At 63.1% G+C, this 12,946-nt stretch overlaps 1 protein-coding gene across 1 annotated transcript; it reads left to right on the forward strand.

Annotated features, from left to right (window-relative positions):
• Positions 1–1,678: 1,678 nt before the first annotated feature.
• On the forward strand, positions 1,679–6,080 carry SLC25A6 (solute carrier family 25 member 6). The gene is made up of 4 exons (XM_068962207.1): positions 1,679–1,862; positions 3,358–3,844; positions 4,983–5,123; positions 5,531–6,080. Exons 1-4 carry the CDS (start codon positions 1,752–1,754, stop codon positions 5,686–5,688), a joined length of 897 nt encoding a protein of 298 aa, XP_068818308.1. The 5' UTR covers positions 1,679–1,751; the 3' UTR covers positions 5,689–6,080.
• Positions 6,081–12,946: the final 6,866 nt, after the last annotated feature.

Below are 12,946 nucleotides of genomic sequence, written 5' to 3' on the forward strand. Positions count from 1 at the left end.
TCCTGGAGTTCACTCAAACTCATGCCCATTGAGTCAGTGATGCCATCCATCTCATCCTCTGTCGTCCCCTTCTCCTCCCGCCTTCAATCTTTCCCAGCATCAGGGTCTTTTCAAATGAAGTCAGCTCTTTGCATCAGATGGCCAAAGGGTTGGACTTTCAGCTTCAACATCAGTCCTTCATACCTACAGAAGCACTAAATCCCTTCAGGGTGACATCAGATCCTCAAGACTAACAGAAACCTTTTGTAAACTGCTTCACGGCACTGAACTCCCCCTTCACCAAAACCTCATACATTGACTTTCCCCCACTGCCGCTTTGGAGCAGTCTCTCAGAGCTCTCTGAGATGCTGCCTCCCAGGGCTGCAGTCCTCATTTTGCCCCCAATAAAACTTAACTCACAACCCTCAAGTTGCACTTTTTTTTTTTCCTTCCAGTCACAAATGATCAGACACGACTGAGCGAACACTGCATGCGTAAGGCCTTCCAAACATCAAGGTCTCCGGACACGCCCTTGGAGGCAGGGGGCCTATACCGCGGCGTGTGACGTGTGTGCACACCTGTCGGTGCGTGGGTCTGTGCAACGGCTGCATAAGTGTGCATGTCTGTAAATACACGTATACACACGTGAGCGTGTCAGTAGACACACGTATACACACACGTGAGCGTGTCAGTGAGCCTGTGAAACCAACACACGTTCCCCTGTTCTTCTAGGAGACACCCCCGCCACCCAAGTCGCAGTGCCCGGCTTGACAGGGACACTCCGAGTCTGAGCCCCACTCGGTCCTGGAAAGGCAGCGGGACCTCCTCCATCCCGGGACCCCCAAATGCACCCAGAGTCATCAGGGTCAGGGCTGCGGGTGCTGAGTCCTCCGGAGGCGCTCTCCTGGGCGTACCCTGGCCTCCCGGGCTGCGCACAGGCAAACCCTACTCCGAAGCCGGGCCGGCCGGGGTTCCGGGCCGTCTCGTACGCTGGGTCAGAACCCACAGACTGCATCGCTCGTCCCGCGGGGCGAGCAGGGGCCTGGAGGGCGCCAGGGGTCATCAGGGCCTTTCCGGGCGGCTGGGCTGGGGGGTGGGGGTCGCGGGCGGGACTCGGGGGTCTGCGGCGCGGAGCCGGGGCCCCAGTGATCGGACCAGCCAGACTGGACGAGCCTGCGGACCCGAGCGTCCGGTGCTACGATTGGGAGAAGAGAGCGCGCGGGGCTTCGCAAAGCCCGGCCTGTCCCCTACGCCAGTGTCGTTCGTCGCCGCCGCCAGGCCAAGCATGACCTTGAAAAGGTCAGAGTGGCCGCCACGCACCCCAGCGCGACCCGCCCCGGGCACGCTCGGCGCAGAGGCGGGGCCTGGGTGGTGGCGCAGCCAATAGGCGCGGCGCACGGGGGCCCGCGGGGCGGGACGAGGCGCAGCTCCCGGCAGCCCGCGGGAGGCGCGGCGCGCGCCCAGTGGGCGGGGCCGGGGCGGCGGCGCAGCCAATGGGCGAGGCCGTATGGACCCACGGGGCGGGACGAGGCGCCGCTCCCGGCAGCCCGCGCGGGGGCGGTGCGCGCACCCAGGGGGCGGTGCCCGGGCGGCGGCGTAGCCAATGGGCGCGGCGCGCGGGGGCCGCGGGGCGGGGCGCGAGCCCCTTAGCGGCTGCGCGGTGGCCGCCCTGTCCTTTCGGTCCCGGCAGCGGCAGCGCTGAGCCAGCGGCGCTCACCTTCCGGCTCTCTCTCTGCTTCTCTGCGCCTCCGCTCCGCTCTCCGCCCGCCGCCATGACGGAACAGGCCATCTCCTTCGCCAAGGATTTCCTGGCCGGGGGCATCGCCGCCGCCATCTCCAAGACGGCCGTGGCCCCGATCGAGCGCGTCAAGCTGCTGCTGCAGGTGCGTGTCAGGCTGCTGGCGCGCGGCCGCCGGCGCCGGGCCCCGGGGAGCTCGGGGGCGCGCGCGACCCCGGGACCGGAAGCGGGGAGGTCGCGCCGCTTTGTCCGCGCGCGGCCGGCCCGGCTGGCTTCCGGGGGGTCGCGTCACGTGGGCACCGCCGCGAGGGAGCGCATGCGCGGGGGCGCCCGGCGGCGATGTCTGCATTGGGGCGCGGGGGGCCGCATGCGCGTCGGGCCGCCGGTGGTGGCGCCCTCCGCGCGTGCGCACTGGGGGCTGCAGAGTTGTGGTGCGCATGCGCGCGGGGAGAGCCGCGTGGACGGACCCTGCGAGGCTGTGGGTGGGGTCCCGTCCCCTTGGGCCGTGGACGGGGGAAGATCTTTAGTCCCCGCAGTTGTACTGGTCTTGCCCACTGTTCGCACTTGTTTGCTCGGGTCTGAGGTGGAATAAACTGCGTTGGTCTGTTTGGAACGTCACAAATGGGGAGCCAGTGGAATTAGCGTTGCGATGGGATTGCAACCCCTAAAGAAAATAGGATTCCCCAGGAAGGATGCTAGGAGAGCTTAAAGGCCCCGTGTAAATGTCTTATTAACGACAGGTCTGTCGTTGGTGACCTCTGCAGGTGTCAACCGCACATTGGCGCTTGTGGGCACCTGCTGTTTACCTCTGAAAGCGGTAGTAGGTCAGTCGTGTCCGACTCTTGCGACCCCATGGACTGTAGCCCTGCCAGGCTCCTCTGTCCATGGGATTCTCCAGGCAAGGATACTGGAATGGGTTGCCATGCCCTCCTCCAGCGGATCTTCCTGACTCGGGTGAAACCCGGGTCTCCTGCATTGCAGGGTGATTCTCGACCGTCTGAGCCGTCTCTATGAGTATTGAATCAGGTGCTGCTGACCTTCAAACCCCGTGAAAGGACCTCAGGGTGGAGAGCAGGAATGAGGCATGCGGGTTCTGGGAAAAAGTGACAGGCCAGGTCATCAGACCGATGTTTCCAGTGGCTGATTGTGACCCCCGCTTCTTGCTTGCCCACCTCATGTTTCAGTTCAGTCGCTCAGACGTGTCCGATCATTGCCGACCCCATGGGCTGCAGCACGCTAGGCTTCCCTGTCCATGGTTTAGAAAAGCACTAAAAACTTTTACTGTGACGAGTGCTCCAAGGGGCCATGGAGGTCTGCCCTAGGCCCTGGGTGAAGCCCTGTTCCCCCTCACTCCCGCCCCAGGGTGCAGCACGCCAAGCTTCCCTGTCTGTCGTGTGTGAAAAAGCATTAAAAACCTTCACGGTGGCAAATGCACCTTGAGACTGTAAGAAACGCTCTGCGAAAATATGTCCTAGCTCGTATGAACTTCTGTTGACCAGAATCCCATCCATACCGACCTTTCCCTCACCTCTTCGGAGCAGTCACTCAGAGCTGTCTGAGCTTCACCAGAATCTCCTCTAAGTCACGGCGGTGTGCCCAGGCCCCCGGTAGAGCCCTGTGTCTCCCCCCGCCGCCCCCAGGTGCAGCACGCGAGCAAGCAGATCGCGGCCGACAAGCAGTACAAGGGCATCGTGGACTGCATTGTGCGTATCCCCAAGGAGCAGGGCGTGCTGTCCTTCTGGCGGGGCAACCTGGCCAACGTCATCCGCTACTTCCCCACGCAAGCCCTCAACTTCGCTTTCAAGGACAAGTACAAGCAGATCTTCCTGGGGGGCGTGGACAAGCACACGCAGTTCTGGAGGTACTTCGCAGGCAACCTGGCCTCGGGCGGGGCGGCCGGGGCCACCTCCCTGTGCTTCGTCTACCCGCTGGATTTCGCCCGAACCCGCCTGGCGGCCGACGTGGGCAAGTCGGGCAGTGAGCGCGAGTTCAGGGGCCTGGGAGACTGTCTGGTGAAGATCACCAAGTCCGACGGCATCCGCGGGCTGTACCAGGGCTTCAACGTGTCGGTACAGGGCATCATCATCTACCGCGCCGCCTACTTCGGCATCTACGACACCGCCAAGGGTGAGCTCCCTGCCGGAGGCGACGGTGGGGGCGGCACCGGGAAGGCCGGGGCCTTCTCTTCCCTGGGTCAGGGGCCTAGTCCTGGGGGGAGGGCGGAGGCACCTCAGCTGCTGATAGCTGAGGGCTCCCAGCCCTGGCAGCTGGAGGCTGAGACCCAGGTGTGGGCGGGGCTCTCTCCTGGCGAGTGGACTCCCTGAGTCCTCGTGCGCTCCTCCCTCTGGGTGTGTCTGTCTGACCCCAAAGCCGCCCGGTGACCTCATTTCACCTTCATTCTCTCTTGAAAGTGAAGTGAAGTCACTCAGTCGCGTCCGACTCTCTGTGAGCCCATGGACTGTAGCCTATCAGGCTCCTCCATCCCTGGGATTTTCCAGGCAAGAGTGCTGGAGGGGAGTGCCGTTTCCTTCTCCAGGGCATCCTCCCGACCCAGGAAAAGAACCCGGGTCTCCGGCATTGCAGGCAGACCCTTTAGCATCTGAGCCACCACCCTCATTTCCAAAGACAGCTACCTTCTAGGTTCCTGAGGGTTGGGAATACATGTAAATTCATCACCATTGACAAGAGGGATTCCTGGTTGGCCTGGGCAGATAGCACAGAAAGGGCGGCTTGGGCAGCACAGCTTTATTGCTCCCAGTCCTGGAGGCTGGAGTCAGACCCAGGTGGGGGCGGGGCCGGTCCCTCCGGAGCCTTCCCTCCTCACTGCCCCTCCCTGCGTGTCTGTCTGCCCTGACCTGTTAAGGGCCCCCAGTTGTAGTGAGTTAGCGTCTTTCTGTGTGATCTTGGTTTTGTCTGTGGAATGTTTGATTTCCCGTACACACGTACAGTTAGAGACGGTAGCGTTCCTATACGTGCACTCCATCCTCTAGTCCCGGGGTTAGGGGCTCCACCACGACCTGGGGGACGGCACCCCTCAGTCCCTGTAGGTGAGACGCCCCGGAGGCGGGGCCGGGCCGGCTGGCACCGTTTACAGTGCAGCAGGCGTCAGAGCGTCCCCTCCTTGCCAGCGGGGCCCGTCCCGCCGGCTGGCAGGGCGTGTGCTGACCCCAGTCCGCCGCGGCTCGTGGCCCCGGAGGAGCTGGGAACTCCACGTGGAGGTGTGGGCGGCCCTGGGGCCTCACCCCGTGCCCCCCCGCCCCCGCAGGCATGCTCCCCGACCCCAAGAACACGCACATCGTGGTGAGCTGGATGATCGCGCAGACCGTGACGGCCGTGGCGGGCGTGGTCTCCTACCCCTTCGACACCGTGCGGCGCCGCATGATGATGCAGTCGGGGCGCAAAGGAGGTACCGGCCGCGGGAGGCGAAGGCGGGGGGCGCTGCGCGGAGCACGCGCTCGGGGCGGCGCTGGCGGGCGCGGGGCGGCGCGGGGGCCAGCGTCTGCGCCCGCAGAGCAGCAGCCGGGCCTCGTGGGGGCGGATGGGGCGGGGCGGGCACAGGGCCCGCTGGCGCCCTGTGATCTGATAAGGGCGCCCCCCGCGGGCGCCCGCAGCTCCCTCGGTCTTTGCCCTGGCGTCCCCGAGCCTCGTGGGGGCTGGCGTCCTGGGCTTGATCCCCTCCCGAGAGCGCATCCCAGGGCCGCCGCCTCTCCGCTCAGCTCCTGGCGCGCACGCGGCGGCCCCGGCCTCAGCAGCTCTGCCGGGTCCCCCGGGGGCCGTGTCCGAGCGCGCCGTGACCCCGCCGTCTCCCCACAGCCGACATCATGTACAAGGGCACCGTGGACTGCTGGCGGAAGATCCTCAAGGATGAGGGCGGCAAGGCCTTCTTCAAGGGCGCCTGGTCCAACGTGCTGCGCGGCATGGGCGGCGCCTTTGTGCTGGTCCTCTACGACGAGCTCAAGAAGGTCATCTAAAAGCCGGGCCGCCCGCCGCGACCGCCTAGCATCATCCCGCACTGTGACGGACAACCGACTTCGAGAAATTCCAGCGTCCCTGCCGGGGCCGGGCCGCCCCGCGCCGGGGCCTCCTCACTGGCAGACCATCGGCCCTGGGTCCACGTGTTGATTGGGGTGGGGGGAGCGGGCAATCGGGGGGGTCTCCATGGGTCCACAGTCGAGGCAGCTCCGCACACCAGACCTAGACTCCAGGTGCTTGTAGGACCGACCCGTGTTTAAGTATTTATTTAAGAAAATCATGTCTCCATTTGTACTTAAGCACTATCTTCTCTTTTGCACAGCCGAATACTCGCGATTATGTTTCTCCGTCGGGCATTTCCGCTGCGGAACAATAAAATCAGGACACAGAGGCGCTGGTCTCCTTTCTGAGCAGAGAGGCTTTGAGGGGCAGTCCGCGAGCCGACCACAGGGTTTCCAGGTGGGAGACCAGGCCTCCCTGTCCATCACCAACTCCCGGAATTTGCTCAAGCTCAGGTCCATCCAGTCAGTGATGCCATCCAGCCATCTCTGTCGTCCCCTTCTCCTGCCTTCAGTCTTTCCCAGCATCAGGGTCTTTTCCAAAGAGTCAGTTCTTCGCATCAGGTGGCCAAAGGATTGGAGCTTCAGCTTGGGCATCAGTCCTTCCAGTGAATATTTAGGATTGATTTCCTTCAGGATGGACTGGTTGGATCTCCTTGCAGTCCAAGGGACTCTCAAGAGGCTTCTCCAGCACCACAGTCCAGAAGCATCAATCCTTGGGCGCTCAGCCTTCTCAACTGTAGCTGGGATTTAACCACACAGGACCCCCAATGTGCGGGCAGCTGTGTGATCCACTCGTGCCCAGGGTTCACTGTGGGATCCCCTCTAAGGTGGGCACCCTGGGGCTTCCCTGGTGGTGTAGTTGCTAAGTTGTGTGACCACATGGGTTGAAGCCCAACAAGCTCCTCTGTGCGTGAGATTCTCCAGGGGAGAACACTGGAGTGGGTTGCCAATCCCTTCTCCAAGGGACCTCCTCTACCCAGGTCTCCTGCATTGCAGGCGGATTCTTCACCAGCTTTTAGGCTCTCAGCTGTCACCCTTGCAGTGTCACAGAACTGGGTTCCATCCCTGGGTGGTGAAGATCCTCTGGCTGTGGAAACAGCAACCCACTCCAGTCTTCCTGCTTGGAGAATCCCATGGACAGAAGAGCCTGGCGGGCCACAGCCCACGGGGTGGCAGACATGACTGGCAGACTGAACACACACACCCCCTCCCCCCAGCCCTGTGCAGCTCAGCATTTCTGCAGAAACCTGAGCCCTAATACTGCAGGGACAAAACTGCTGGGGACCCACCAGGCCTCCCCGGCCGATGTCAGGGTGGGGGGTGTGGTGGTGCGTGGGATGGGATCTGAGGCCCCCTGGGGGTCTCTTTAGGGGTCGGGGAGCATGTCTGTGGGGTCATCACCAGCCTCAGCCCTCAGCAGGTGCACACACACGCGTCCCTCGGCTCCCCTTGTAGCTGTCAGGACCCAGCGGCTGGAGAGGTCGGGTGGGGGTGGTCTGCGGGTCACAGCGCCCCACCGCCAGGCTGGCTTAGAAGGCAGGGCTTGGATAATCTGCAGATCAGGGTGAGGTCGCTCAGGGAACAGGAAGTTGGAGCCAGCTGTCCCCAAGGTCGCCCAGCCCACACTGCCTGACCAGGATGAGACTGCCCCGCACTCACCCAGGGGGGTTGAGTCCGGCGCCCACCAGGCAGAAGTGTCCTGAGTCAGGAACCTGTCAGCCCAGACCTCCGCTGATGGCAGGGGCAGACTGGGGGCACGTGTTACCGGGTGCCTTAAGCACCTCCAGTGGAATAACCACAGGTGCTCGCTCGGCTGGCTTCCCTCCCTCAGGCGTGGCAACCCCGCCTCTGCGGTTTGGGGTGAGTTCTTTGCAGCCAGAAATTGAAGCGTGTAAACAAGAGTAAAGAGGTCTGAGTCCTTTCCCCTGGGTTTTCTGTGTGTGTGTGTGTGTGTGTGTGTGTGTGCGGGCTGAGTCCTTTCCCCTGGGTTTTCTGTGTGTGTGTGTGTGTGTGTGTGTGTGCGGGCTGAGTCCTTTCCCCTGGGTTTTCTGTGTGTGTGTGTGTGTGCACGGGCTGAGTCCTTTCCCCTGGGTTTTCTCTGTGTGTGTGTGTGTGTGTGTGTGTGTGTGCACGGGCTGAGTCCTTTCCCCTGGGTTTTCTGTGTGTGTGTGTGTGTGTGTGTGTGTATGCACGGGCTGAGTCCTTTCCCCTGGGTTTTCTGTGTGTGTGTGTGTGTGTGTGTGTGTGTGTGGGGGCTGAGTCCTTTCCCCTGGGGGGGATGTGTGTGTGTGTGTGTGTGTGTGTGTGTGTGTGCACGGGCTGAGTCCTTTCCCCTGGGTTTTCTGTGTGTGTGTGTGTGTGTGTGCACGGGCTGAGTCCTTTCCCCTGGGTTTTCTGTGTGTGTGTGTGTGTGTGTGTGTGCGGGCTGAGTCCTTTCCCCTGGGTTTTCTGTGTGTGTGTGTCTGTGTGTGTGCAGGCTGAGTCCATTCCCCTGGGTTTTCTGTGTGTGTGTGTGTGTGTGTATGTGTATGTGTGTGGGGGGGCTGAGTCCTTTCCCCTGGGTTTTCTCTGTGTGTGTGTGTGTGTGTGTGTGTGTGTGTGTGTGTGTGTGTGTGTGTGTGCGCGCGGGCTGAGTCCTTTCCCCTGGGTTTTCTGTGTGTGTGTGTGCGTGCGGGCTGAGTCCTTTCCCCTGGGTTGTCTGTGTGTGTGTATATGTTACTTCAGTCATGTCTGTGCGACCCCATGGACCACGTGGCTCCTCTGTCAATGGGGTTCTCCAGGCAAGAACACTGGAGTGGGTTGCTATGCCCTCCTCCAGGGCACCCTTCCCGACCCTGGGTCTCCCGCTTTGCAGGCGGAATCCCTACCTTCTTAGCTTTCAAGCGGGTTGGTGTTTTCCCCCGCCCGGGGCCACCACCCGCTGTCTCTGGAGGCAGGTCTGCACCCCAAGCCTACCTGCCCCGTCTCACACATTCAGCCTTATAGCTCGGGGGAGGGGGAGGGGTGTGTGTGTGCGCGCATCTCAAGTTATTTAAAGGGCTTAAAAGGGGACATGAACGACTACCACAAAATGGGAATGCAGCCGTTGAAAGACAAACTCGGCCAGCCAACACAGTGGACATCTGGGAGTGTCCAGGAGGCTGTGCGGCACTGCGGGGTGTCCCCCCGCCTCCAGGGGGCCCGTGACAGGTCGAAAAGTCCTTTATTTGAGAAATAAGCACAACAGAGGCAACCCTCCAGTCAGGTGCGCCAGGCCTTGCCATCCTCAACTGTGCAGCAAACGACCGCGCCCAACCGGGCCCGGCTGGGCGTCCTCCTCCCGGGCGGAAACACGAAGCCCCCGGTTGCATCAGATTCATGCTTCCCCCAACACCTGCACCTGGACCACCGGACACTCCTCCTGGCTCTCCTGCTCGGGGTCCCAGGCCATCTGCAGGGCGCAGGGGCTGGGGGTAAGTGGAGGCGCAGGGTGCGGGGCCGCAAGTGCGTCCCGGAAAGCCTCGGATAGCGCAGGGGCCCGGACAGGGCACCCCCGCCTCGGGAGGGGGGCTCCCAGACCCGCTCCTCTGGGGCGAGCTCCCCTGCCCATCCCGCCTCGGGAGAGGGGCTCCCAGACCCGCTCCTCTGGGGCGAGCTCCCCTGCCCATCACGTTGCTCGGCCACCGCCGGCGGCCAGCGGGAAGCGCGCCCCCCTCCGCCCCCGATCCCTGGGCGGGGCGCACGGCCCCAGACCTCCCCCACCCCGCGGCAGCCCCGCGCAGCGCCTACCGCCTACCATCCTCTCGTTCTGAAAGCTGTCGCCGACCGGGTCTTTCACGTGAGGGACACGCGGGAAGAGCTTCTGCACCACCGGCCACCTCGGAGGAGAAGAGCCGCGCGGCGGGTATGAAACCCGCGCGGCACGGCGCTGCCGCGGCGCCCCCCAAAGGGCCCCGGCGAAGCCTGCAAGCATTCGGACTCCGCCCTCCGTTGGGAGGGGGGGGTCTTCGTTCCCAAGCCCCGCCCCCCACCATCCGGAGACAGAAATCAGAGCCTTAGCAGAGCCCCGGCGGCTCAACCAGCTCCCCCTGGGCACCTCCCCCGAGATCCTGTAAGGATGGAGGCCGCCCCATCCCATCACCATGGCAACCTCCTCACTCCCAGTGGCGTCTACGGGGAGCAGGTGGTCCCCTCTCTTTGGGGCTGCGGCCTATCCACTCCCAATCCTAGACCCTGGCTGGGCTGTGTGTGTATGTGTGTCTATATATGGGGTCATGTGTGTCTGTGTGTTTCTGGGTATGTCTGTATATGTGTGTCTGTGTGTATGTCCGTGTATGTGTGTGTCCGTCTCTATGTAGGAGGTCGTGTGTATCTGTGTGTGTCTATGTGTTTCTGGGTATGTCTGTCCGTGTGTGTCTACGTTTGTGTCTGTGTATATGTGTGTGTCTCTATGTGTATAGGTATGGGGTCGTGTGTGTGTGTGTGTGTTTCTGGGTATGTCTGTATATGTGTGTCTGTGTGTCTGTCTGTCCGTGTGGTTCTATGTCTGTGTGTCTGTGTGTCTGTGTGTGTCTGTGTGTGTGTCCAAGTGTGTGTCTCTATGTGTATATGTATGGGGTCATGTGTGTGTGTGTGTCTGTCTCTGTGTGTCTGTGTGTCTCTGTGTCTGTATGTGTCTGCGTGTTTCTGGGTATGTCTGTGTGTTTCTGTATGCCTGTCCGTGTGTGTCTGTGTCTATGTGTGTGTGTCTGTGTGGGTATCTCTGTGTGTCTCTGTCCGTGTGTGTGTGTGTGCGTGTGTGTCTGTCCCTGTGAAACCAGCAGCTTCACGAGGCAGGAGCTGCACCAAGCCCCAGGGGCGCACGGATGAGGCCGAGGGCGCAGGCGTTTGGAAGGCCCCGCGGGGGCGCGCCGTCCGCCTGCTGCCTGTCTCTGGGCTCAGGAAGGCTCCCTGAGGCCAGTGCGGAGGTTGCTGGGGGCGGCGGGGTGGGGGCCCAGAGCGTCGCGGCGAGGAGTGAGGAGCAGTGCGGGGGGCGTGCGGGGACCAGCCGCGGAGCCTGGCCGCAGACAGCGCGCCCCACGCGCACTGGGGGCCCGGGGAGGCAGGGACACCCCCGCGCCCCCCGGATGGCGCACTGTGGACTTAGGGCTCCTTGGCTTCTGCAGGAGGCAGAGAAGAGCCGGCGGAAACCGGGGTCCTGTCGATAAAAGACCGCTGGGGACACTGGGAGCGGCGGCCGGAGACCCCGGGGTGCGCGTCCCGCGGCCACGACGCAGGGCGCACGGGTCCGGGCGGGAGCGCGCGCCGCCGGGCCTGCGGGTCGCGCTCCACAAAGTGTCAGCCGCTCAGGGGGGGCTCCTCTGTCCGTGGGGACTCTCCAGACAGCGGATACTGGAGTGGGTTGCCCGTGCCCCCCTCCAGAAAAAAATTTCCGGAGCGCAAACCCGGGAGGGCGGGTGCGCGGGGCTCACCTGCGACAGAGGAACACGAGCCCCACCAGGAGCAGCGCCCCGAGCGGGGCCAGCAGGTACACCAGCCAGAACGGGAAGGACGCGTTCTTGCTGCCACAGTCTACGGAAGAAGGGGCGGGCTGGAAACGTCGGGCGGGGCCCGGGACGCGGCCTCCCTGCGGGTCTGGGGACTCAGGGGTGCGCCCAGGAGCGCGATGCACCTCGCGGACATCAGCCACCTGCGCCCGCTGCCCAGGCCACGCGGGAATCCTTCCCGAGTCGCCAGAATACCACTACCCAACCGCTGCCCCCGCCACTGACCACCAGATGGAGTCTGGCGCACAAAATGTGCCTGCCATGCGGGAGACCGGGTTGGGTCCCTGGGTCGGGAAGATTCCCCTGGAGAAAGGAATGGCAACCCACTCCAGTATTGTGGCCTGGAGAATCCCGTGGACACAGGACGCAGCAGGTGCCACTGGGATCCCTTGGGCTGGTGCTTCCCATGTGAAACATCCCCACCGCCTTGCCTGTGGTGTCCTGGGTGTGCCCCTGCTTTGGCCTTTGAATTTGATATATGGTCATCAGGGATTTTTCACATCCCTTTGGATTTTTTTTTAATGCATTAAAAAGTTTATCTTCTGAGAGTTTCGGCAATGGCCGTCTCCACGCACACCTTTTGTATCTCCATGGAAAAACTTGGGTGCAAAGTCTACCAAGGATGGGAGCCCCCAGCCCAGGGATGCACGCCCGGAGGCCCCAGAAGCTGGAAGAGGCAGGAAGGACCCTCCCCTGGAGCCTCTGGATGGAGCTCAGCCCTGGGACCCCTTGACCTCAGATGTTAGATGTCCAAGGCTCGAGGAGGGTGTGTCTGTTGCTTAAGCCCCTGTCTGTGGTCATGTGTTACAGCCTCAGCCCTCCCCCTCACGCCAGGACACTCAACGCCCACGGCCTCGACCTGGAGCCCCAGGTTTGCTGCTGGGTCAGGTCAGGAACGCTGTGCGGCCTGGGGCCAGATAGGAGGTGCGGCTTTGGAGCAGAGCTCAGGGACACCCAGCAGCTCTTACCTGGGGAAAGCCTTCTAACTGGGGAGGAAAACCCGTCCCCAGGGGGACTTTGGGTGGGAGACACAGACCCTGATACCAGCCCACCCCCAGGGGGACTTTGGGTGGGAGACAGACCCTGATACCAGCCCACCCCCAGGGGGACTTCGGGTGGGAAACAGACCCCTGATACCAGCCCACACCTCCCGTATGATGGGCTGGGCTGGGGTGTGGGGCTGAGTGGGATGTGGGGGGGGCAGGGGTGCTCTCCCGGGACCACCTGCTGTCTCCCGCCCTCCGCAGTTCTGCCTTGGTCCCCGGAGCCCTCTCTGGGGGACTGGGTCAAGGCGGGTGGATGGTCCCCTCTCCCTGGAGCAGGCGCATGAAGGGGCAGTGATGGTCAGCATGTCCAGCAGGCTGCTGCCCGCCAGGGATCCATGCCTCTGTGATCCCTGCCCCAACACACACACACCCGCCCACCCCCTGCCCACCCCTGGAGAGGCGCGAGGGGCGTCCCCCTCACCGAGGTGCTGCGGGGCGCTCCACTGGCCCGGCGGTCTTCTCCCGAAGAACAGGGAGTCCATGGCCTTGACCTTCACCGTGTAGGGTCCCGGGTTCCTCAGCCTCAAGGACTTGAGCTCCGTCTGCAGTTGAAAATCAAGTAGACAGAGGGGAGAGACCCCTACAGGTCTGGGGCTGCAGAACGGGGGCTTGGCAAGGGGCGAG

Source organism: Capricornis sumatraensis, chromosome X (assembly GCF_032405125.1).
Source record: "Capricornis sumatraensis isolate serow.1 chromosome X, serow.2, whole genome shotgun sequence".
In the NCBI taxonomy this organism is placed as follows: domain Eukaryota; kingdom Metazoa; phylum Chordata; class Mammalia; order Artiodactyla; family Bovidae; genus Capricornis; species Capricornis sumatraensis.

Bases quoted from the DNA above. Each gene is read 5' to 3' on its own strand.
- SLC25A6 (XM_068962207.1), top strand. From the start codon at position 1,752: ATGACGGAACAGGCCATCTCCTTCGCCAAGGATTTCCTGGCCGGGGGC. The intron at 3,845-4,982 runs GTGAGCTCCCTG...CCGCCCCCGCAG, and splicing joins CATCTACGACACCGCCAAGG to GCATGCTCCCCGACCCCAAG. The intron at 5,124-5,530 runs GTACCGGCCGCG...GTCTCCCCACAG, and splicing joins GCAGTCGGGGCGCAAAGGAG to CCGACATCATGTACAAGGGC.